The following is a 25,068-nucleotide window of genomic DNA, read 5'->3' as shown; positions in this document are numbered from 1 at the left end:
TAGAGCTCAAAATTCGAAAAAATTGTCCAAAAAATTGGGGAAGGGTTGGCCTATTTCAGGAGTTTTAGAGAAAAATAATGGGGGGTGTCACGGGATATGACTATATAGGTCTTGTAGAGGAGAAACAGGCGCTTCTTTTGCACTAGGTATCGAAGGGCGCTATGTTCAAAAATCTGAAACTAGGGCTCAAAATTTGAAAAAAATGTCAAAAAATTAGGGGGGTCGGCCTATTCTAGGACTTCTAGAGAAAAATAATGAGGGGTGTCACGGGGTATGACTATATAGGTCTTGTAGAGGAGAAACAGGCGCTTCTTTTGCGCTAGGTATTGAAGGGCGCTATGTACAAAAATCTGAAACTAGAGCTCAAAATTCGAAAAAAATTGTCGAAAAAATTGGGGTAGGGTTGGCCTATTATATCAATGGTAAGCCAAGTCAACACAAGTGCTGACTACTGGGCTGGTGATACCCTTGGGGAAATAAATCTATACCAGCAGTGGCATCGAATCAGTGGTTGCATTTTAAGTTTTAACTCATCATATATAGATACCAGTATTTTAATTTTATATTTACGCCAGACGCGCTTTTCGTCTACAATATATCAGTGAATGTCCTGTGAAGGGAAAACAGGCGAACCGTTTGCGTAAGTCTTCAAATTGTGCTATGTTCAATTTTGTCGAAAGGAACTTAAAAAATTTAATGAAAAACTCAACTGTCAGACATGAACGCGAAAACCAAAAAAAAATCATATGAGCAAAGACTAATTTTCAATTTCTTGTCATAAAAAGTCATAATTTCCCCATCCGAATAACATGATAAAAGAGTTTGTAAAATGTGTTATGTAAATACTGATAAAAAAAATGCTGATTACTGGCTGTGAAGGTTATGTCGAAAAGAAAACAACGAACATGAAAGAACTTCAGTGCGAATGCTAGATGGTATATAACCAAATTGGAATTGAAATTAAAAAAACACTCTTTATTTTTTTCTGATATAATTTGTTAAAATTGAACTAGTTAAACACTATTTAAATATCACCGGAGTTTGATCAATAATTATCGACTCGATTAGTTCTTATCTGCACATGCAGCTACTGTACCCGTACACAGCAAAACATGTGTTTCATCCTCATTGTTTTCAACACTTTAAATAACCAAGTTTATAAAGTTGTGTGATTGACACCTTCAAAAAGGTCCTCCACAACTCTAAACCGCCGCAAGATGGCAGATTATGAGCATGAGAGAGGCAGGAATGTCGCTGTGACAACTGCACGTATTGTCGGTCATCACTTTTCCACTATTAGTCGTTTAGAGAATAAAAATCAGGCAATACACGATATAAAAGACTATCCGAGATCAAAAAGACCCCCTATGCCACCTGCTAGGGAAAATCAAGTATGATGAAGCTTAGTCAGAAAGAAACCCATTGCATACAATACAACCCTAAAAAGAGAGGACTGGGCATACAGGAGCCTTTTAACAATAATTTTTCGAGATTGAATCATCCCTTCTGGTTATTGTGCGATAAGACCATTTCAGGGACGTTTGCTTACGAACAGACACACAGTTATCCGTATCCAATGTAGTACAGAGCTCTCCAAAATTGGAAATAAGGATTTGAATCATATCGAGCATATTTGGGCGGAAAGTGCACAAAAGGACACCCCAGTCCAAACACGTGATGAAATAAACAATGCCCTTCATCAGAAATGGTTGCTGCTACCTAAGCAATAAATTAGTCGATTTATGGCAGAAATCATAAGACGTTAAGTGGCGATTGACCGTTTAAATGGAGACTGCGCACAAATTACTATTGTTTTGGCGTATAACGATTAACCATGATGTGAACAATCATCTTAAGATTAATTTTGAAATGTCTGACATTGTAAAGTTCGACTACAGTAAAAGTGGTAAAATGCAGTTTTTTGTACAAAAAAAACACCTCATTTTGTTTTTAGAATTGTGGTTAGATAAATAATTTTGTTTTTCAATCATTTTTTGTTCGTTAAAATGCCAATATTTTCATAAACTATGTTTCAATATTATTTTACAAATATTTTATCTTATTCCATCAAAAATAAAAGGCTGATTTTTCAAGTTTTAAAAAATCAATATTTTGCAATACTTTTTTCCATGTGTATATATAAAAAAAGAAACATTACTTTTTAAGTAAAATATATTTAATATATTAGTTTGTAATATTTTCACGATTAAAACTAATGACCTGAATAATTCATTCATGATCATTTAGTTTTTTTTTTTTAAATTCGAAGATAACTTAACGCCATTTTCCGATTTCAAACAAATACGCATTTTTTCAACCATTTACCTTTATAGAGATGGAACTGAGTTTTCCTTTTGATCATTAAATGTATCGAGCACTATTCAATGTCTCTAGAATGACTTTGAAAGGCGCTAAAGACTCGTCTTAGAGATACTGGTACAACATTTTAACGTCCCCGAGGTTGCAACTCACGTGAAACGAGGTTGTGTGAAGATTGGCAAATCCGCATATCTATCTCCATAATCGATTTGGAGAAACTCATGGAAGAAACAAAAATAGGCTAACCGACTATTTTAGACAGTCTAAGAGCTCGTTGTTCGTTGAAGTGACCTATCCTTACGCAGAATCGAAGGATGTCGCGAGTTAAATAAGGGGGGTTCGGATTCGATGACATAGACTAACATGGAGACAAATCCTTTTTACCGCTGAATCGAAATTTAACTTGACATTTATCGACGGCAGAGACATGGTCTGCCGCAGGTGCAAGGCATGCTTTGTGATGCGTGCGTTCAGGAAACAAATTGGCTTTAGGGTGGCGAATTAATGGTATGAGATGGATAACCTACCAGGAACGCCCCGATCTGACAATTAGTGAATGAAACCTAAATGCAAAAAGGTATAGGAACGAAATTCTGGCTCCACTAGTTCTCCCGTTTCTCCGAAGGCATCGTTAAACTACATTTTTAACAGAAAACGCCCGCTGTAAACACATTTTAATGAGTTTTGGAGAATAATCGCATTCGAGTGTTGCCGTGGCCAGTAATGCCTTCAGATTATCGCCAATGGGACATCTTTTGGGACGAACTTGGACGACTCACCAAAAAGAGCCCAAATCCATCGGAAACGGTCATCCAACTTGAATAACACTTTTCAGGGAAAATAACAACAGAAAGGGTCATTAATAAAAAGGGACGATCAAGTTTAGTTTCTTCAGATACTGGAACATGAATGACCACAATATCACCATCATGAAAGCTCTGAGGGCCATTTCTGTAATGAAATGTTGGTTCATTCAAAAGCACGTATGAAACGGATATAAAATGGATGCAAATAGAATATGATGCAGCAATAAAAGAACATGAGAAAAAATAATGAACAAGCTGGACAAGTATGACCACAAATTCAAACATGCAGAACCATTGATTTGTTAACTTCACGAAAATAAAATGACAGCTGAGATCCAGGTGATGAATGTTTGGTAAGCAAAACAAGAAGAACAAGAAAGAAAAATTGAATAGATTCACGGAGTGAGATGTGTTGAGACAAACTAGAGTAGATATCGAAACCTTAAAAATTTAGGGTAATACGTTGCATCATACTCATACCTCTCATAAATACCACACACATGGCGTTCACTATGTGCCGCACCCAATGTAATGTCACGTCACTTTGACATCTTTCGATGAATAATACGTCTCTCACATAGTTAAGAAGTCCTTTATTTCTATTTTAAGAAAGGAAAAGTAATACAAAGCTTAAAGCCATTTGTTTCGGAAAGGAACGAGCACTTACAAGACTTTAGAAGAATTTTGGATACATAACTAGATAGTTTCGATATAAAAATTGAGGAATTTTAGATTCATACTCACAAAAAAGTGATATTTATATAGGTCATCATGATAAAATTGCAGAAGATTGCTGGTATAAAAAGGTGGTGGAAGAGATTTAGCAAACAAATCAGTAAATGTTCGTTCAGATTAAGAAATCCGTTTAATTAGATTTTTTTTATTCAATCCTCACAATCATCTAGTTATCACTTACCCGTCAATACTATCATTTTTTGAGGTAGCCATGTTACTACCTCTAATACACAAATACATATCATAATTTCACCTACAGACAATGTCTACCCGCAAGTCACTCCTCTCAATAGCACCGGCACGCCAATTAAATTGATGCACGTCGACATCTCTTGTTTAATAGAATGCAGCATATATTCATAGTAGTTACTCTGATTTATCAGAGAAAACCGCTGAATCATTGGTTACTAGTAGTAACCTTTACATTCTCATAACCTTTACAGTCCTGGAGAATCAACAAGAATATAGACCTTCTAGAGATGTTAGTTTAAGCATAGTTATTTTAATAATGTTTAAGTGTATTTGGAAACAAGTTATTATGAGTTAAATTAATCATACCCCTTTCTACTTTTATTGTGCGAGTGCTGCCTTGTAGCGCCATTAGTCTGCTGTTTTTGGAAGCTAACAAGTTGTCTTTTACGTGCAAGTAGTATGGCTCTCTTTTAACACGTGATCAGTCGCTTATCCTTCTGACAGACTATCGTTGTTCCAGAAGACAATACTCGCAAATGGTGTGAAGGAAGAGCCGACAATTTGGTCCCTGAAATTGTCTCCCAGAAACGGAGATAAAACCACGAACCTTTGTGTTTGAAAATAGAGGTTGTGACTCCATGTCTTATTGTTTGAACCAAGAAATGAATGACTGTGAATTCCTTTCCATTCCTCCAAGAGATCATTTACATCACCCCAATTATACGATTATAGATGCGATACGAGATATTCAGAAGTTCGGGAACCCTGTTTTTCCTCATTGTTAAAATTCTGGAATTGGTAATCACGCGGAACTGACCCTGCTGTATAGTTAGTATGTCTGCATACAAGTTACACTTCAACTTATTATCTTTCATATTTCTTATAAGTTGCGGCCACATGTCCTAAGTCGATTGCTGTTTGGTGGTGATTTTGTTGGTTAATGAGATCATCTAAAGTACCAATCACGCAAGTGCGAATATTTTTGGCTTTAAAGTATTTTTTCATCTTCCCCATAATAGTATGATCTCAGTGGTCGAGAAAAACTCGAGTTTCCTCAAATCTTGCGGGATCGATAGAGTAGACATCAACGCAGTGTTTTATACATAGTACTTTGATCTCATTGTTGTTGAATTCGGTAATCTTTTTCCGTCCATAGTTTTATGAAAATACTTGACTTGAATATGGTATGAAAATCAACCTGGATCATCACAACTTCTTGGTCTTGGGCGGTACTTAGTCATATTGGCAAGTAAAACATAAATGATGCGAAGAATAAACGTGAATTCTTTATTCTGTTGAAACAGAACTGTAATCCAAGTTTCACTCAAACGAACAACTATCAAGCATCATTTCTCGAATTTAAGTCGAAATATTTTATCCGTTTAACAAACTTTTCTATAGAGACAGCTAGACCGATTTGTACTTTTGTGAAGATGAGGTTTGTTAAACGGCTGACTAGATGAAGTCGGTTATATAGTGCATAGTTAACAACCCATGTTCTTTAACTCACATAGTTGCGAGTCGTTGTATTCTTATGTTGAGCATCGACTGCTTATTTGCAATAGGCGAGTGAATTATTTCAAAAAGACGCTTAGTTAGCAACCCTAATTAACCCATCTTACGCACGGCTGTATTATATATAAACATAGAAAAAAGTATTGCAACACCTTGATTTTTTAAAACTTGAAAAATCAGCCTCTTTTTTTTGATGAAATATAATAACATATGTGTATGATATTCTTGAAACATAGTTTATGATAACATTGGCAACCACAATTTTAATAAAAAAAATGTAGTGTTTTTTGTACAAAAAATGCATTTTTCAACTTGTACTGTAGTCGAACTTTACAATGTCAGACATTTCAAAATTAATCTTCAGATGACTGTTCGCATCACGGTTGGTCGTTATATTCCAAAGAATTAGTACTTTGTGCGCAGCCTCCAATCAAACGGATTACCGCATCTCACCGTATTCTGATTCCTGCCTTAAATCGGCTAATACGTTGTTAAGGTAGCAGCAACCATTTATGATGAAGGGCATTGTTTATTTCATGATGTGTTTGAACTGGTGTGTCTTTTTGTGCACTTTCCGCCCAATAGTGTCCCAAATATGCTCGATATGGTTCAAATCCGGGCTACGATCTGGCCAAGGAAGATGAACCGAATTCAATTTGAACAATGGATTTTCCTCCACGATGCTAATTTCAAATTTTGGCGAGCTCTGCACTACATTGGATACGGATAACTGTGTGTCTGTTCGTAAGCAAACGTCCCTGAAATGGTCTTATCGCACAATAACCAGAAGGGATGATTCTATCTCGAAAAATTATTGTTAAAAGGCTCCTGTATGCCCAGTCCTCTCTTTTTATGATTGTATTGTATGCAATGGGTTTCTTTCTGACTAAGCTTTATCATGCTTGATTTTCCCTAGCAGGTGGCATAGGGGGTCTTTTTGACCTCGGATAGTCTTTTATATCGTGTAGTGCCTCATTTTTTTTTTTATCTAAACGACTTATAGTGGAAAAGTGATGACCGACAATACGTGCAATTGCCACAGCGACATTCCTGCCTCTCTCATGCTGATAATCTGCCATCTTGCTGCGGTTAAGAGTTGTGGAGGACCAATTTGAAGGTGTCAATCACACAACTTTATAAACTTGGTTATTTAAAGTGTTGAAAACAATGAGGATGAAACACATGTTTTGCTGTGAACGGGTACAGTAGCTGCATGTGCAGATAAGAACTTATCGAGTCGATAATTATTGATCAAACTCCGGTGATATTTAAATAGTGTTTAACTTGTTCAATTTTAACAAATTATATCAGAAAAAAAGAGTGTTTTTTTAATTTCAATTCCAATTTGGTTATATACCATCTGGCATTCGCACTCAAGTTCTTTCATCTTCGTTGTTTTCTTTACGACATAACCTTCACAGCCAGTAATCAGCATTTTTTATCAGTATTTACATAACACATTTTACAAACTCTTTTATCATGTTATTCGGATGGGGAAATTATGACTTTTTATGACAAGAAATTGAAAATTAGTCTTTGCTGACTATCATATGTTTTTTTTTTGGGTTTTCGCGTTCTTGTCTGACAGTTGAGTTTTTCATTAATTTTTTTAAGTTCCTTTCGACAAAATTGAACATAGCACCATGTGAAGGCTTACGCAAACGGTTCGCCTGTTTTCCCTTCACAGGACATTCACTGATATAGTGTAGACGAAATGCGCGTCTGGCGTAAATATGAAATTAAAATACTGGTATCTATGATGAGTTAAAACTTAAAATGCAACCACTGAGTCGATGTTACTGCTGGTAGGGATTTCTTTCCCCGAGAGTATCACCAGCCCAGTAGTCAGCACTTGTGTTGACTTGGCTTATCATTGATATAATCTTATAAATTAACACCGCTTTGAATTTTTTGAAAAAAAATAAGATTTTTCTACACCAGGAATAGACTTCCTTACCTGTATTTGGCAAAACTGCTAGGAATGTTATGTTCTCAATGCTCTTCAAATTCGTCCTTGAATTTGGCCTTTCAATCATTATTTTGATTCGAGCGTCACTAAAGAGTCTTTTGTAGATGAGACGCGCGTCTGGTATTTATGATGAGTTTTTTTTGTGTTATGCCGCTGCTGGCTGACCCCCTAATTTTTTACATCTTTTTCAAATTTTGAGCTCTAGTTTCAAATTTTTGAACGTAGCGCCCTTCTATACCTAGCGCAAAAGAAGCGCCTGTTTCTCCTCTACAAGACCTATATAGTCATTCCCCGTGACACCCCTCATTATTTTTCTCTAGAAGCCCTGGAATAGGCCGACCCCCCTATTTTTTGACATATTTTTCAAATTTTGAGCTCTAGTTTCAGATTTTTTAACATAGCGCCCTTCGATACCTAGCGCAAAAGAAGCGCCTGTTTCTCCTCTACAAGACCTATATAGTCATATCCCGTGACACCCCCCATTATTTTTCTCTAAACTCATGGAATAGGCCAACCCTACCCCCATTTTTTGGACAATTTTTTCGAATTTTGAGCTCTAGTCTCAGATTTTTGAACATAGCGCCCTTCAATACCTAGCGCAAAAGAAGCGCCTGTTTCTCCTTTTCAAGACCTATATAGTCATACCCCGTGACACCCCTCATTATTTTTCTCTAGAAGTCCTAGAATAGGCCGACCCCCCTAATTTTTTGACATTTTTTTCAAATTTTGAGCCCTAATTTCAGATTTTTGAACATAGCGCCCTTCGATACCTAGCGCAAAAGAAGCGCCTGTTTCTCCTCTACAAGACCTATATAGTCATATCCCGTGACACCCCCCATTATTTTTCTCTAAAACTCATGGAATAGGCCAACCCTACCCCCATTTTTTGACATTTTTTCGAATTTTGAGCTCTAGTTTCAGATTTTTGAACATAGCGCCCTTCGATACCTAGCGCAAAAGAAGCGCCTGTTTCTCCTCTTCAAGACCTATATAGTCATACCCCGTGACATCCCTCATTTTTTTCTCTAGAAGTCCTAGAATAGGCCGACCGCCCTAATTTTTTGACATTTTTTTCAAATTTTGAGCCCTAGTTTCAGATTTTTGAACATAGCGCCCTTCGATACCTACCGCAAAAGAAGCGCCTGTTTCTCCTCTACAAGACCTATATAGTCATTCTCCGTGACACCCCTCATTATTTTTCGCTAGAAGCCCTGGAATAGGCCGACCCCCCTAATTTTTTGAAATTTTTTTCAAATTTTGAGCTCTGGTTTCAATTTTTTGAACATAGCGCCCTTCGATACCTAGCGCAAAAGAAGCGCCTGTTTCTCCTCTACAAGACCTATATAGTCATATCCCGTGACACCCCCATTATTTTTCTCTAGAACTCATGGAATAGGCCAACCCTACCCCCATTTTTTGGACAATTTTTTCGAATTTTGAGCTCTAGTCTCAGATTTTTGAACATAGCGCCCTTCGATACCTAGCGCAAAAGAAGCGCCTGTTTCTCCTTTTCAAGACCTATATAGTCATACCCCGTGACACCCCTCATTATTTTTCTCTAGAAGTCCTAGAATAGGCCGACCCCCCTAATTTTTTGACATTTTTTTCAAATTTTGAGCCCTAGTTTCAGATTTTTGAACATAGCGCTCTTCGATACCTAGTGCAATAGAAGCGCCTGTTTCTCCTCTACAAGACCTATATAGTCATTCCCCGTGACACCCCTCATTATTTTTCTCTAGAAGCCCTGGAATAGGCCGACCCCCCTAATTTTTTGACATTTTTTTCAAATTTTGAGCCCTAGTTTCAAATTTTTGAACATAGCGCCCTTCGATACCTAGCGCAAAAGAAGCGCCTGTTTCTCCTCTACAAGACCTATATAGTCATATCCCGTGACACCCCCCATTATTTTTCTCTAAAACTCATGGAATAGGCCAACCCTACCCCCATTTTTTGGACAATTTTTTCGAATTTTGAGCTCTAGTTTCAGTTTTTTGAACATAGCGCCCTTCAATACCTAGCGCAAAAGAAGCGCCTGTTTCTCCTCTTCAAGACCTATATAGTCATATCCCGTGACACCCCTCATTATTTTTCTCTAGAAGTCCTAGAATAGGCCGACCCCCCTAATTTTTTGACATTTTTTTTCAAATTTTGAGCCCTAATTTCAGATTTTTGAACATAGCGCCCTTCGATACCTAGCGCAAAAGAAGCGCCTGTTTCTCCTCTACAAGACCTATATAGTCATATCCCGTGACACCCCCCATTATTTTTCTCTAAAACTCATGGAATAGGCCAACCCTACCCCCATTTTTTGGACAATTTTTTCGAATTTTGAGCTCTAGTTTCAGATTTTTGAACATAGCGCCCTTCGATACCTAGCGCAAAAGAAGCACCTGTTTCTCCTCTTCAAGACCTATATAGTCATACCCCGTGACATCCCTCATTTTTTTCTCTAGAAGTCCTAGAATAGGCCGACCCCCCTAATTTTTTGACATTTTTTTCAAATTTTGAGCCCTAGTTTCAGATTTTTGAACATAGCGCCCTTCGATACCTACCGCAAAAGAAGCGCCTGTTTCTCCTCTACAAGACCTATATAGTCATTCTCCGTGACACCCCTCATTATTTTTCGCTAGAAGCCCTGGAATAGGCCGACCCCCCTAATTTTTTGACATTTTTTTCAAATTTTGAGCTCTGGTTTCAAATTTTTGAACATAGCGCCCTTCGATACCTAGCGCAAAAGAAGCGCCTGTTTCTCCTCTACAAGACCTATATAGTCATATCCCGTGACACCCCCCATTATTTTTCTCTAGAACTCATGGAATAGGCCAACCCTACCCCCATTTTTTGTACAATTTTTTCGAATTTTGAGCTCTAGTCTCAGATTTTTGAACATAGCGCCCTTCAATACCTAGCGCAAAAGGAGCGCCTGTTTCTCCTTTTCAAGACCTATATAGTCATACCCCGTGACACCCCTCATTATTTTTCTCTAGAAGTCCTAGAATAGGCCGACCCCCCTAATTTTTTGACATTTTTTTCAAATTTTGAGCCCTAGTTTCAGATTTTTGAACATAGCGCTCTTCGATACCTAGTGCAATAGAAGCGCCTGTTTCTCCTCTACAAGACCTATATAGTCATTCCCCGTGACACCCCTCATTATTTTTCTCTAGAAGCCCTGGAATAGGCCGACCCCCCTAATTTTTTGACATTTTTTTCAAATTTTGAGCCCTAGTTTCAAATTTTTGAACATAGCGCCCTTCGATACCTAGCGAAAAAGAAGCGCCTGTTTCTCTTCTACAAGACCTATATAGTCATATCCCGTGACACCCCCATTATTTTTCTCTAAAACTCATGGAATAGGCCAACCCTACCCCCATTTTTTGGACAATTTTTTCGAATTTTGAGCTCTAGTTTCAGATTTTTGAACATAGCGCCCTTCAATACCTAGCGCAAAAGAAGCGCCTGTTTCTCCTCTTCAAGACCTATATAGTCATATCCCGTGACACCCCTCATTATTTTTCTCTAGAAGTCCTAGAATAGGCCGACCCCCCTAATTTTTGACATTTTTTTCAAATTTTGAGCCCTAATTTCAGATTTTTGAACATAGCGCCCTTCGATACCTAGCGCAAAAGAAGCGCCTGTTTCTCCTCTACAAGACCTATATAGTCATATCCCGTGACACCCCCCATTATTTTTCTCTAAAACTCATGGAATAGGCCAACCCTACCCCCATTTTTTGGACAATTTTTTCGAATTTTGAGCTCTAGTTTCAGATTTTTTAACATAGCGCCCTTCGATACCTAGCGCAAAAGAAGCGCCTGTTTCTCCTCTTCAAGACCTATATAGTCATACCCCGTGACATCCCTCATTTTTTTCTCTAGAAGTCCTAGAATAGGCCGACCCCCCTAATTTTTTGACATTTTTTTTCAAATTTTGAGCCCTAGTTTCAGATTTTTGAACATAGCGCCCTTCGATACCTAGCGCAAAAGAAGCGCCTGTTTCTCCTCTACAAGACCTATATAGTCATTCTTCGTGACACCCCTCATTATTTTTCGCTAGAAGCCCTGGAATAGGCCGACCCCCCTAATTTTTTGACATTTTTTTCAAATTTTGAGCTCTAAATCAAACAATGACATAAAAGGTGTTATAATTTACAGGGTAGGACTACTTTTACATACGTTCTAAATTGAAGTGGGTGCATTGGTGGCCCTACACCTACAAATAATCCGTTGATAGATGCAGAGTTATTGTGGTACTGAATATTAGCCTAAAAAGTAATGCGACTTGTTAAATCAATGGATTGGATAAAAACCATTTCAAAATTGAGTTAAAATTGCTATATTTTAACTGATTTTCTGCCTTTTTGAATACTTTTTTATTTAACGGCCGTTGTTGTCTTATTCTGTTTTTTGGTTTCTCGATATATCGCCTTATTGTTCGCTGGCTTATTGTTCGCTGGCTATTGTTCGCTAGCTTATGCCTGGTTCAAACCGGATCGAATTGTGAAATAGCATTTTGCTAGTAGAAATCAGTTTGGTTCAATTTAGTTAAAATTAATAAAGAATCTCAAAAGTATTAGTGGCTTGCAAGTCAATAAACAAACCTTGTGTCTCTATGTGAACTTACATTTTACATCTAACTGGAGAAATATTGGTATGTCTTGTTATAAAAAAAAAGGCAACAACGAGCAAATACCTTTGATGGACTCACTCTACCTTCATAGAAATTGAAATTTATTCTTATACAGGGAGAACGATATTTCCTTTAAATGGAATCAAAACCTTTCAAAATTCCCTATGCAAATGTTTTGTATTTATATTTTAAATCTTTTCTACTCAATATTCGTTTGCTACATATATACAATAAAATTTGTACTTGGTATGTTTGGCTAATGTTACATGTACGCAGTTCCTTCGGCAGAGTTTGTTATAAACATTCAAACTCATCCGTTGATGACTTCTATAAGTAAATATACTATTTACTTAGACCGCCGTTTACACCACCAAATAATTGAATCGAACTTTATTTGAATCGATCTTTATTTGAATCGATCTTAAAAAGACTAGTTTGCGTTTACATTGCTCACGCGAGATCGATCGCGATCGATCTTATTTAATCCAGTGAGTTTTCACTACAACATAAAAAAAACCGGTCTGACTTTTATTTTTGTATCTATTTATAACATTCACCCGAAAAAGATCGACCTAAAAAAAGATCGATTCAAATAAGATCGATCTTTTTAAAACCGCCACTAGAGGTAGATTTGTCGAGTCCGATTACAGATCTATTTTACCCGTTTTAGTGGGAGATATTATGGACATAATTGTGCAAATCGTGATACAAGCATGAAATTTGGTATAAAGGTTAACTAAATGATACTTATGAAAAATCCGCTGCTGGCCAGAAAAAATAATCATTTTTTCAAGATGGCCACCACACATTTTGAAAATGGCGTCATAACAAATTAGCAAATATTTGTAATCCTTTGAAAGGTGTGTTATATGTAAAATTCATTGTTAGATTTGATAAAAATAAAATGACAGTTTATAACTAACGACAAGACAATACATTAATGAAACTGAAGGTGACTTCCGGTTTCAAAATGTCGGCTAACGAGTCAAACATTTTGATTTTTTTTACTTTCAAGCAATTGTACAAGGGATTTTAATCCTTGAAAGATGTGTTATATATAAATAAATGAAAGATATGATGGAACGTTAAAAGCAGCTCCTTTGTACGACAAAACAACACATAACTGAAGAAAAATAGTGGTTTCCGGGTCCAAATTAGATGCAAATACGTAAAAAATATTTAAATAATTTTCATCAACTTAACAAGTAATAACACAAGCATGAAATACAAGCATGAAATTTGGTATACAGGTGGACTAAACGATAATTAAAAGAAATCAGGTGATGGCCATCAAAAATTTCCATTTTTTCAAGATGGCCACCGATCATTTTGCGAATGGCGTCATATCCAGTTGTAAATCTTTGAAAGTTGTGTTATAGGTATAATCCAATGTAAGGTTTTATTAAGCGTAAATTACAGTTCCTAAAATACGGAAAAACAACACATAAATGACAAAAAAGAGTTATTTCCGATTTCAAAATGGCGGCAAAATTTTTGAAAATGTATTTTTTTATCATTTTCATCAACTTAACAAGTGATATCTCATTCTTTGTTAAGATTAAATGCCTAGTTTTGTTAGAAAGACAGGTTCGTTATCTTAAAATTATCGGACAGTAGCCAATAACAAAACTCGTACACGGAAGGACAGAACGGTAGCATTTACAGTCACCAACACAACTGGATTTTTCGCCTCTTCATTTCAAAAGTTCCAGACAGGAGGATGCAACTTTAACGGTAGCCGAAGAAGTCCTCGATTTTTTTCTTTCATCCAACCTCAGTGTTCATGAATTGGTACATAAATCAGGCTGAGCCCAAATTTATCCTCCTTGATACCCTGCTCTTTGGATGTGCTTCGAAAAAAAAACTCTTGTAGGCGGAACTACATCACAATGCCGCTGCTTCCTGGGTAAAAAAATTTAATCATCATTCGTTAACAGCAAAAAGTGATGTTGTTCTGTCATACATGATGCAAACAAATGCTTCTTTTATGACCTTGTATGTGTCTTTATACTTCAGCAACGAAATAAGTACGTCCCTTACATGTTGAAATACTTCCTATGTCATCCAAACTGACATATTCCCTTAGTGTCATATGCACTGAATGTATGAATGAAAGGAAGAGTATCTACACGAGGACCAAACGCATTTGATATATCACGTACAGGAAGCCATCAAAAGTCTTCATTCCTGCCAAAACCTATTCACAGTTTGTTCCACCATATTTTTGGAGTGCTGCAATTCTTAATACTACTACATCTGTGTCGGTGCTATCTTAAATTACCGTCCTACAACAATTTTCATAATCAGGCCGAATATGGACAAACATACGTGTATCTGTTTCTCCATACTTACAGGAGTAGCTGGAAAGTATCCTTATAAGTCTTTACATAAGCATTTCTGTCGGCAAGACACTTGAAAAATTTCGTTTCGTTGTCATCTTCATAGAGAAAACTACTCCAGAACCCAACTTTTGTCTTCTCACATCTAGCCTTGAATCATTTAGAAAATCTAACACAATATCTACTCTTGAATACTAATCGATGCAAGATTTTATTTAAGGCCGTATAACACAATTGCAAAATCATCCAATATTGATTCCCTACAAGGTGGCCTGGAATTAACCATTGCTGCTCTATCAACGATAAATGCGTCAGAATTTGGATCTGCAAATTACAAAATGTTTCAAGTTTATCCATTTGCACCGATTTAATACCACTGTTTAAAATGACATCCGAAGACAAAAACGGAGGAGCAATTTGTCTTTATGGATTAAGAAATATTCCAAATCAATTTGTCCACTGCGACAAAATAAAATATGACCTATGACACCACATCGCCCTTTACAATTGCATTATTCTGTTTTTGTCTGATCTATTGTGTTATAAGAAAAATATTTTCTGGTCTTACGTACAGTAAAATTATCATTTTCAAAATCAATTGCCACCTGTGGGTGACTAAAGAGAAGGGAAGCCATATCTCGGAGAAGGTCGGTCGCGATCGAGAATATGTTACACGATCAGGACCTAAATGAATACAGTATCATGCTTTATATGGACTGTTTGTACAAAATCTGACTCATGAAATAAGCATACTACCAAATTCACAAGAAGTTCTTATTTTATAATCGAACGCCAGGAATGGAACTGTGGTAGAGATGACTATATTTTCTTTCGCCAGTCTATCAAATCATTGAACGTCGCAGAGTCATGACATGATTATAATTTCTGTGTTAAGCTTTCTTAAGCCGATATATACCTTTCAAGCTAAAACACATAGAATTATCTGATGCGCGTGTCTAGTCCTAGGTACATATGAACATACATACAAGAATATTCCGTTCTAGGTGTTGCAATAATGTATATTTGTTATGGGGCCAGCTGAAGGACGCCTCCGGGTTCGGGAATTTCTCGCTACATTGAAGACCTGTTGGTGACCTTCTGCTGTTGTTTTTTTATTTGGTCGGGTTGTTGTCTCTTTGACACATTCCCCATTTCCATTCTCAATTTTATTAGTGAGGACACATGACACATGTGTCCATCTACCTTCATGTAATATATCAACCAGAATTTTATAACAAGTAATTTCAATGTGAAATACACCTTACATGACAATAAACTTATCTTCTGTGTACAAATCAGGCAATTCCCACTGAATATCCATTACCAAAAGTGGCTGATCTGCCGTTACTATTGATGTTTTTTCTCGTTTTAACCACATTTTCCGTCTTATCCATCAAATACCTGATCATTGCAACTGAATTTGCTTGTTTTTAAACAGTGGCATCACAGTTTTTACACTTACTTGCTTTTAAGAGTAAAGAGATGAACTACGATTTATACCAGTTTGCCCTGGTAGTGCATACAAATCACGCATTATGTCTATAAATAGTTTGCGCAAAATTGTTAAATCATGTGTGTCATAACCTTGAAAAATGTTATCAAACCAAATCATAATATCATTGAAAATCCCAAAACACTTATTTTATAGTAAATAGTTAAAATATTTTTTAATGCATTTTGTTTCATTTTCGCGCATGCGCAAACCCTGTTTGTGTCAAATACTCATGTCTAGTGAATTTTTCACATTTAAAGAAGGTAGCTACCAAATCTGACAGCTGTGTTTCACTAAAAGAAGGTAAACGAAAAGTTTTCCAGAAAAAATCAGTATTTTCAAACTGAAAAAACAGCCATTTTTGAAAACGGCGGTGGCCATCTTGAAAAAATGATTTTTTTTAATGGCCAGCAGTTGTTTCTTTCAAAGTATATAATAATGATGCTTTGTGGTAATTTTCATGCTTGTATCATCATTTGCACAATTCCCTCGATTTTGCCTGCTAATATCTTCCACTATTTACACTGGAACAGAGATCGTTTTTTTTTGTCAGTGTAAACGGGGTCTTAGTCATTAAATTCTTCTGCTTTTTCGCGGTTGTTTTCTGTTGTTATACCTGCCTAGACTTTATTAGTTCTACACTTGCAGAATCCCTTTTTTTTTTTAAACTGAATCCCTTTTTTTTTTAACTGTTTCCAAACCTTTGTTCTAATTTTCCTTGTATGTGTTCACATACTCATGTGTTGTACTATTATTATTTTAGTCTTAATGATTTTCTTGTATTGTTTTTTCCTCAGATTCCGTCAAAATAAACATTTCTTTTTGTGTCCGTTCGGTATTCCGATTCTGCTGTTTCATAACAGCCAACTTTCCTTAACACCTGTCCAGGCGTATACTCCTACACTGCTTGTATATAAGGAACGAAAATAACTTTTACCTGCGTATAAATAAATGACTTTATAACCGCTAAAAGGTAAGCGATATTTTGTTACACTGCAATATTGATCTTTAAAAACCATGAAGGTATTATATAATACTTGAATGCTCTTTACTAAATAATTCTGATTTGTTTTTTTTATATAGTACGAGCAATTAAATATTTTTGTTGCCTATTGTTGAAGGCCTTTCGGGGACCTATATTTGCTAGGGGTCTCTTGTGGAGAGTTGTCTCATTGTCAATCATACATCATTAATTTATAATATCAGCAATTGTATATAAATAAATTAAAAACAAATTGTTTCATCTTTTGTGAGTGAAACGCATCCCGTTATTTTTCTATTCTACCTTGTTCACATTGTTGCAGATTTACAGGAGGTGGGCACGTGTGTTCGAATCCCTATTTGTTAGGCAATAAATGCAATGCATTAGTGTGGGGACATATTGCTGGAACCCCCTGTATATATGAATAGCATATGTTAAAACCCTTTTTTGAAAAAGGCTGGATCAGCGCCTGATTATAATACATTATTTAATAGAAAAACAAAGAATATTGTGTATTCATTCAAGACACAAACTCAATACATGCACATAAAAAAACCCAATACACAATACACAAAAAAGAGAATAGCATTGTTCAACAGTTTGATATTATTGTTTTTCCCATCTTAAAGTCACAGTTAATCCTTCAACACGGAGCACAACATTGAATTATATGTTAGCTTCTTGTTAAAGTTGGCTGTTAGTTCAACAAGGTTTTTAAGTGGGTAAATATTAATGTATTAAAGCGAATGCAGGAAACGCCATTAGTACCACTCAGTACTACACTTACCACCGTAACCCGATTCAGTCCAAAACAACAAATACAAACAACAACGGGCAACACGTGGTAAAAAAAGATTTGTTATCACTTTTACGTTCGCACACCCTCCATCCCCCTTTCCTATCTTAACCATATGACGGGAAGGTCCATATCTTAATGGAAATTGACCCAAACTCTTTTTTTAACTTCACTAATGAAACGTAATGACAATACATGATTACATGGGGGGGGGGGGGCTAGGATGAAAAATTTTGTCCTCGTTTTTTATAGCTGTAATCTCTGTCCAGCCTTTTTATTTTTCACTCTGTTCGGTCCTGCCTTTTTTTTTTTTTTAGTTTATCCTGACTTTTTTTACCTAAATAGTCGTCCTCACTTTTTTTTGCAAGTGTCTCATCCTGCCTTTTTTTTACTCAAAACTCCTGTCCTACCTATTTTTTTCAAATTTCATCCTAACGGATGGGGTATACGTGTACTAGTGACAAGACGCGGATGGGGCATACGTGTACTAGGGACAAGACGCGGATGGGGCATACGTGTATTAGGGACATGACGTGGATGGGGCATACGTGTACTAGGGACAAGACGCGGATGGGGCATACGTGTATTAGGGACATGACGCGGATGGGGCATACGTGTACTAGGGACAAGACGCGGATGGGGCATACGTGTACTAGGAACAAGACGCGGATGGGGCATACGTACGCGTGTACTAGGGACATGACGCGGATGGGGGATACGTGTACTAGGGACAAGAGGCGGATGGGGCATACATGTACTAGGGACAATACGCGGAAGGGGTATACGTGTACTAGGGACAAGCCAATCAAACTGTAACGCCTTGTTCTATAGTATACACAATGTATATTACGCATTCTCCATTTTAATATAAATAATAAAGTGGAGATTATGTCTTATCTGTAGGATTATATATTCCCCCCTCCCTCTGATGTATGATGCATTGCTAATTAAGTCGATACATATACAATTCCTATTGGAATACATTATGTACAGTTATGTTTAACAATATTATTGATTTGCTATGAATAATAGATAGTAGTCAATATGTCAACGTGTTCTTTTATTTCTCACTTAATTGATCCTGAATAGGTCGAGTGATTTTAATTGACGGATAAAATGGTTTGTTTCATGTTTGTCATAAAATTGAGAATGGAAATGGGGAATGTGTCAAAGAGACAACAACCCGACCAAAATAAAAAACAACAGCAGAAGGTCACCAACAGGTCTTCAATGTAGCGAGAAATTCCCGCACCCGGAGGCGTCCTTCAGCTGGCCCCTAAACAAATATATACTAGTTCAGTGATAATGAACGCCATACTAATTTCCAAATTGTACACAAGAAACTAATATAAAAATAATACAAGACTAACAAAGGCCAGAGGCTCCTGACTTGGGACAGGCGCAAAAATGCGGCGGGGTTAAACATGTTTGTGAGATCTCAACCCTCCCCCTATACCTCTAACCAATGTAGAAAAATAAACGCATAACAATACGCACATTAAAATTCAGTTCAAGAGAAGTCCGAGTCTGATGTCAGAAGATGTAACCAAAGAAAATAAACAAAATGACAATAATACATAAATAACAACAGACTACTAGCAGTTAACTGACATGCCAGCTCCAGACTTCAATTAAACTGACTGAAAGATTATGATTTCATCATATGAACCTACATTTTTGTATTTGTGTTTCGTTTTTATTGATGGGTTGGTGATTCCTTTACGTCGCATCAGTAGTCAGCATTAGTTTCTCAAATTGTATCATTACATATTTTTTTCATGTCTGGCATTTCAAATATCTATAGTCGACTATGCGGTATGGGCTTTGTCCATTGTTGAAGGCCGTTCAGTGACCTTTAGTTGTTAATTTCTGTGTCAGTTGCTCTCTTGTGGAGAGTTATCTCATTGCAAACCATACCACATCTTCTTCTTTTTTTTTATATATATGTATATATACGGTATTTTTGTTCCTCATTGTTGAAAGCCATACGATTGGCTATAATTGCTTTGCACTTAAACTTCTTTTAACGTTGATGTGTACATGTATCATTAGCAATCATACCTTTATGCTTATCTTAATATTGAATTCTAGCAATTTCAAGGAATTCAATACACAGGAAGTTTTTAACGATTTCACTTTGACTCCATCCATTTTATAAAACTAGCCTATTGGTATGATTATAAAGAAACCATATATACCTTTGTCCGTCACTATCAATGCTCATTTTCTTTTCCGTAAATCGATTTGAAATCATCTAGAGTATATATCAAGGTAAATGGTTAACAGGTGCTTTGAAATGTACAGTTCTATATAGACAATCACATCACACATGATCGTTTATCTTAACATGGACAACAGTACATAGACAGAACAGGTAAACATTTAAGGTATTTTTTGTTTTAGAATGTAAAATATAATAATAATATCAGTTATGTCTGGAGACAAGAACAACCACCATGATTTCATTACAGTTAATTATATTCTTGAAATTTTAGATGAATAATTTCTCGTAAGAAATTTATTATTATTTTTATCATTTCATTAATATTGTTACTATTATTATTTTTTACTTCTATTATTTTTTTTCTTCTATTATTTTATTTTCTTCTATTATTATTTTTTCTTCTATAATTTTTTTTCTTCTATTATTTTTTTTTTCTATTATTTTTTTTTCTTCTATTATTTATCTAATTCTACAATAACATTACCTGTACCAAATTTCCTGCACCAGATGCGCATTTCGGCAATACGTGTCTCTTCAGTGATGCTCGTGGCTAAAATATTTGAAATTCAAAGCTATATAAAAGATGAAGAGCTATCATAATAATAAGTTATAAAAAGTAAAGCCAATTCTGTGAAAGGAATCAGAGCTTTCTATGAGGCAGATACATTCCTTAATTTATAAATATTTCTAACATTTTGTAACAGCAAATTTTAATAACTAAATCCGTATTTTCATGCCAGTACCGAAGTACTGGCTACTGGTCTGGTGATACCCTCGGGGACTAACAGTCGACCGGCAGAGGCATCGACCCAGTGGTAGTTATAACATTAACGGTACCAATTTTCCTGCACCAGATGCGAATTTCAGTGTCTCTCATAATAATTATGTTGAACTTTTTTTTTATTATCAAGGAATGATAAGTAACGAGAGCGTAATAGTTTCATACGAAGTGTAATGCTGCGTTTATCGGCAACTATCAATGATGATTATTTTTCAAGCAATTATATGAGTTTTATATAGAAATTGTGAGAGGACCTTTGATAAATTTAACTATTATTTTAATTATACAACATTGGATTTAAGCGTTAGAAAATGCCGAACGTGCATTTTGTAAACATATGAAGCAATTCTTTTTAAAATGACAACATGAATATCTGCACAAACGCTCTGAATGACAATTTGTATGCCCCACTTGCTAGTAGAAGTATAGGGGCATTATGTTTTCTGGCCTGTGAGTCTGTCTGTCCGTCCGTTTCTCCGTATGTCTGCTTCAGGATAAAGCTTTTGGTCAAGGCAGTTTTTGATAGAGTTGAAGTCCAATCAATTTGAAAATTAGTACCCATTATTGCCAAATTAGAGTTTTGACCCATGTTTCGTGGTCCACTAAACATACTAAATGATAGAGTGATTGGGGCATCTGTGTTCTATGGACAAATTCTTGTTGTTTATGTTTTCAGTATTCTATATACTCTCGTTAAACAGTTCATTAATTATATCAACACCAAAGCACGTGTTTTGTAAATCCTAGTCTTATTTATTCTTTTTATATGAATTCAGCTTCCTCCTAGAGAGCCGTGGTGAAGTGGTAAGTGCATCGGACTACTAACACAAAGGTTCCTGGTTCGATTCCCGTTTGGGATGAAAATTTCAGGAGCTCAACTTTCGACTCTTCCTTGACACCATTTGCGAGTATGGTCTTGATGAAACGATGATAGTCCGTCGGAAGGGGACGATAAATGGCTGACCCGTGTTAAGAGAGAGTCATATCTCTTGCACGTTAAAGACACCCTTGTAGATTTCGAAATAGAGTAGGCTAATGCCGCTACAAGGCAGCACTCGCACCCGCAAAGTGGAAAGGGATTAATATAAGTTGCAAAAGTTGTTTCCCAATCCACTATAAATAAATATGTTTAAACTAAAGCTTCCTCAAAACAGGCACTTAAAAGACTAAAAATGTCATTTAAGCACCCATATTCTATTATAAAACTATGTTATATCAGCTAAAACACACAATTAGGAAATGCGTTTGTTTTTTAAGAAGTTGCCAAGTAGACGCCAGCGGCCCAGACTGACCTGTCAACTTTTTATATTTGTGTTTGATTTCCCTCGAGAGGTATTGATCTAAGTCTTGGAAGCGTCATTATATCCGCTTAAGGAAACAATACCCATAAAGACCGATTGAAACAAGTATGCCGTTCAATATTTAATTAACCATGTATATATTAAATAAAAACAGATTTTTTTTCTTAAGAACATGTGCTTCCGTATTTGATCGGTAACACCATTGATTCGTGAAACTGGTAAATGTATCTTAATCGAGATATCGGAAATTGTATTTTAAGATAAACAATGAGACATTCGGCAATCCTCGGTAGAATCCGCGTCTATCCTTAGATGAGGGTACGGAATCGGCCGAAGTGAGACGAATGACAATGAGAGGGATAAAACTGTGAGTTTACGGGACTACAGTTAACACAAAGAATTAAAACCTCATCAGTTGTTTCATTGACATAATATAAAAAAAAATTATGAACTCCAATTGATTTGAGGGATTTGTTCTCAACGATATATCAGAAATGTATGATTCCAAATATTTACACATACCATTTTATCCCAAATTAATATAAAGGCACCATAGCAAAGACACGTGTTTTGATATTTTTGTATTGGTGATGAATTTAACATGGTTATATCATGAGTAAAATGAATGTTGATATAGATGCACATATATTTACACATTCTGTGAGGGTCTGGTTGGGAGGAGCCTCGTTTAGGAAACTTCGAACCATGAGCCATGAGGTGGGGTGGGAGTATGTTTTCCCCCTAAATATATTATGATCCCCAATTTGATGGAAAAACATATTGTGATCATATTTTGAAGCCACATTTTCACCTCACCTTTATAAGTTATAGTTTTGATTTAAAAAAATATTGATAGCATCGAAAAACTCAATAAAAAATTATTGCGCTTTGAGCTCCCTATTATAATTTTTACTTTATTATTTTCTCTATGTTATAACATGAATTAAAGTACAAGTTGGTGTGCATTCTTCCAATTTAGCTGACCTTGGACGCAACATCATATTTAAATACATGTTAATAGTAATACACAACGTTTAGCCAAGTATGAAAAACAGACGCACACTGTGTGCATAATTACTGAGTATATATTTAATCATTTTAATTAATGAATGAATTGTTATGGGCAGTACGATTCTTTTTTGCTGTTTGTTTTTAATGAAATGTACTTTTTTTCAGTGAAGCAAAATCAAGATGAAGAACAGCGAATGTTTTGGTGTGTGTTGCCTTTTAACGATAACTTTAATGATTGGATGGCAAGCAGGAAGATATTTTGATCAAATGCCGATAGCCTTTTTAAATGCTAATCAAACTAGGACTAAAAATGTTCTCTTCCCTTTTACACAGACAATAAAAGAAATTACACCAAGTACTTTTTCACAAACATCCCATTCAAAATATAATTTTAAAACAGGAGTTCACGTATTCCGTCATGACCTTACAAAGTGGAATGCAGACGACAATATTTGTGATAATCTCCCGCCAAATTTAAAGAAAGCAACTCTGCATACAGCTCATGGTGATACGCCTATTTACGTCCATAATCCAAGTGAGGATATTCATGTGAGCGGAAGCTTGGTCCGTTCAAGAACATGGGAACCACATTTACTTAATTTGATGGCGGGTCATTTGCGTAAAGATCCAGAATTACAATTTATGGACCTTGGTGCCAATCTTGGTGTATTTTCTCTCGCCATGGCTAAGTTTGGGAGACAGGTGATTGCTGTGGAACCCCTTTCAATAAATTTACATCGATTCTGTGCATCAATAAAGGCGGGAAAACTCACTGAGAAAATTACTATTGTTTATAATGCACTTTCGGACAAACGAGAAAATGTGTCTCTCGGTATTGATCGAAGAAATGTCGGTGGAACTTATATTGTGAATAATAAAAATATGAATAAAGTAAAAGGATCATCCGTTGGCGGACAATATAAGGACATTGTCATGACAGCGAAGTTGGACGATATTTTAAAAATACCCGGATTTGATTTCAAAAAGGTCATAATAAAAATGGACGTAGAAGGATACGAAAACTTCGTTTTGAATGGTGGTCAAATATTTTTCGATCAAGTGGACGTCCAAGCTGTATTAATGGAATGGATGTGGCAGCGAAGTGGTAATGCTGCTAAGGAAATCCTGGCATTTTATGCTAAACGTGGATATAAACCGTACACTCCGGGCTCAAATGCTCCACTAAAAACGTCGCTCTCTCATGCTTGGCCAGTTGATGTCATTTGGAGAAAATCTTGAAGGTAATGCTTTCATACTTTTACACATTTTTTCACTGCAGCTATGACTTAAATAATAATATTACTTATATTTGAAATGCGAAGAATGGATACATTTACTTTCTTTTAATTAACATACGGTTATCTTTTAAATGTGAACTTTTTGAAAAAAAAATGAGACGTAAAATGAAAATTTTCGTTTTTTTTTTTTATGAATAAACAATACTAGGACAAAAAAGTCTGTTTCGGGACGTTTATATTGGGGTTAAGAATTTATGCAGTTCATGTTAAGTTTAATCCTAGACCTCTGTTTTACACTGTCCGTTTGTAATTTTTAACAAACTTTTTAAAATTTTCTCTATTTCTAGCTATTGGTCGTTACTGGTAGCACACACCAATCAGTTACCGGGTGTATATGCCAAGATAGAATATGATCATAATACTGTTTTATTTAGAGGTTTTCAGAAAAATTGAAACGTGAGCTAGTTTAAAGCATCCCTATATTTTACGCGTTGAACATCGTGTGATGTTAGCGCTATTGAACTTTGTTTTTTAAACTTTGTTTTGTAAATTGAAGTTTGATTGAGGTCGTTGACATTAGGATTATATGAGTTATCATAATATACGACAAAAGTATGCCTCCTTTATCAAAACAATACAAGATATAAGTACAGCTAAAATTGTTGGTAAGGTGTTCATTATACTGTTTCAATTAGGGGTTTTCGAAAAACAAAGAAAATTGTGCTAGTTAAAAGCTTATTCG

General features: G+C 35.9%; 1 protein-coding gene across 1 annotated transcript in view; it reads left to right on the top strand.

Moving 5' to 3' along the window:
• Nucleotides 1-25,068, top strand: part of LOC134718744 (uncharacterized) — a 35,678-nt gene that overhangs the window by 10,194 nt on the left and 416 nt on the right. Inside the window, exon 2 of the mRNA XM_063581429.1 lies at nt 23,254-24,329. Coding sequence (XP_063437499.1) covers nt 23,269-24,327 — 1,059 coding nt within the window. The 5' untranslated portion in view covers nt 23,254-23,268 and the 3' untranslated portion in view covers nt 24,328-24,329. The remainder of the gene's footprint in view (nt 1-23,253; nt 24,330-25,068) is intronic.

This window comes from Mytilus trossulus, chromosome 5 (assembly GCF_036588685.1).
Source record: "Mytilus trossulus isolate FHL-02 chromosome 5, PNRI_Mtr1.1.1.hap1, whole genome shotgun sequence".
In the NCBI taxonomy this organism is placed as follows: domain Eukaryota; kingdom Metazoa; phylum Mollusca; class Bivalvia; order Mytilida; family Mytilidae; genus Mytilus; species Mytilus trossulus.
The sequence above is the reverse complement of the archived record's forward strand: the minus strand, read 5'-3'. Positions and strand labels throughout refer to the sequence as shown.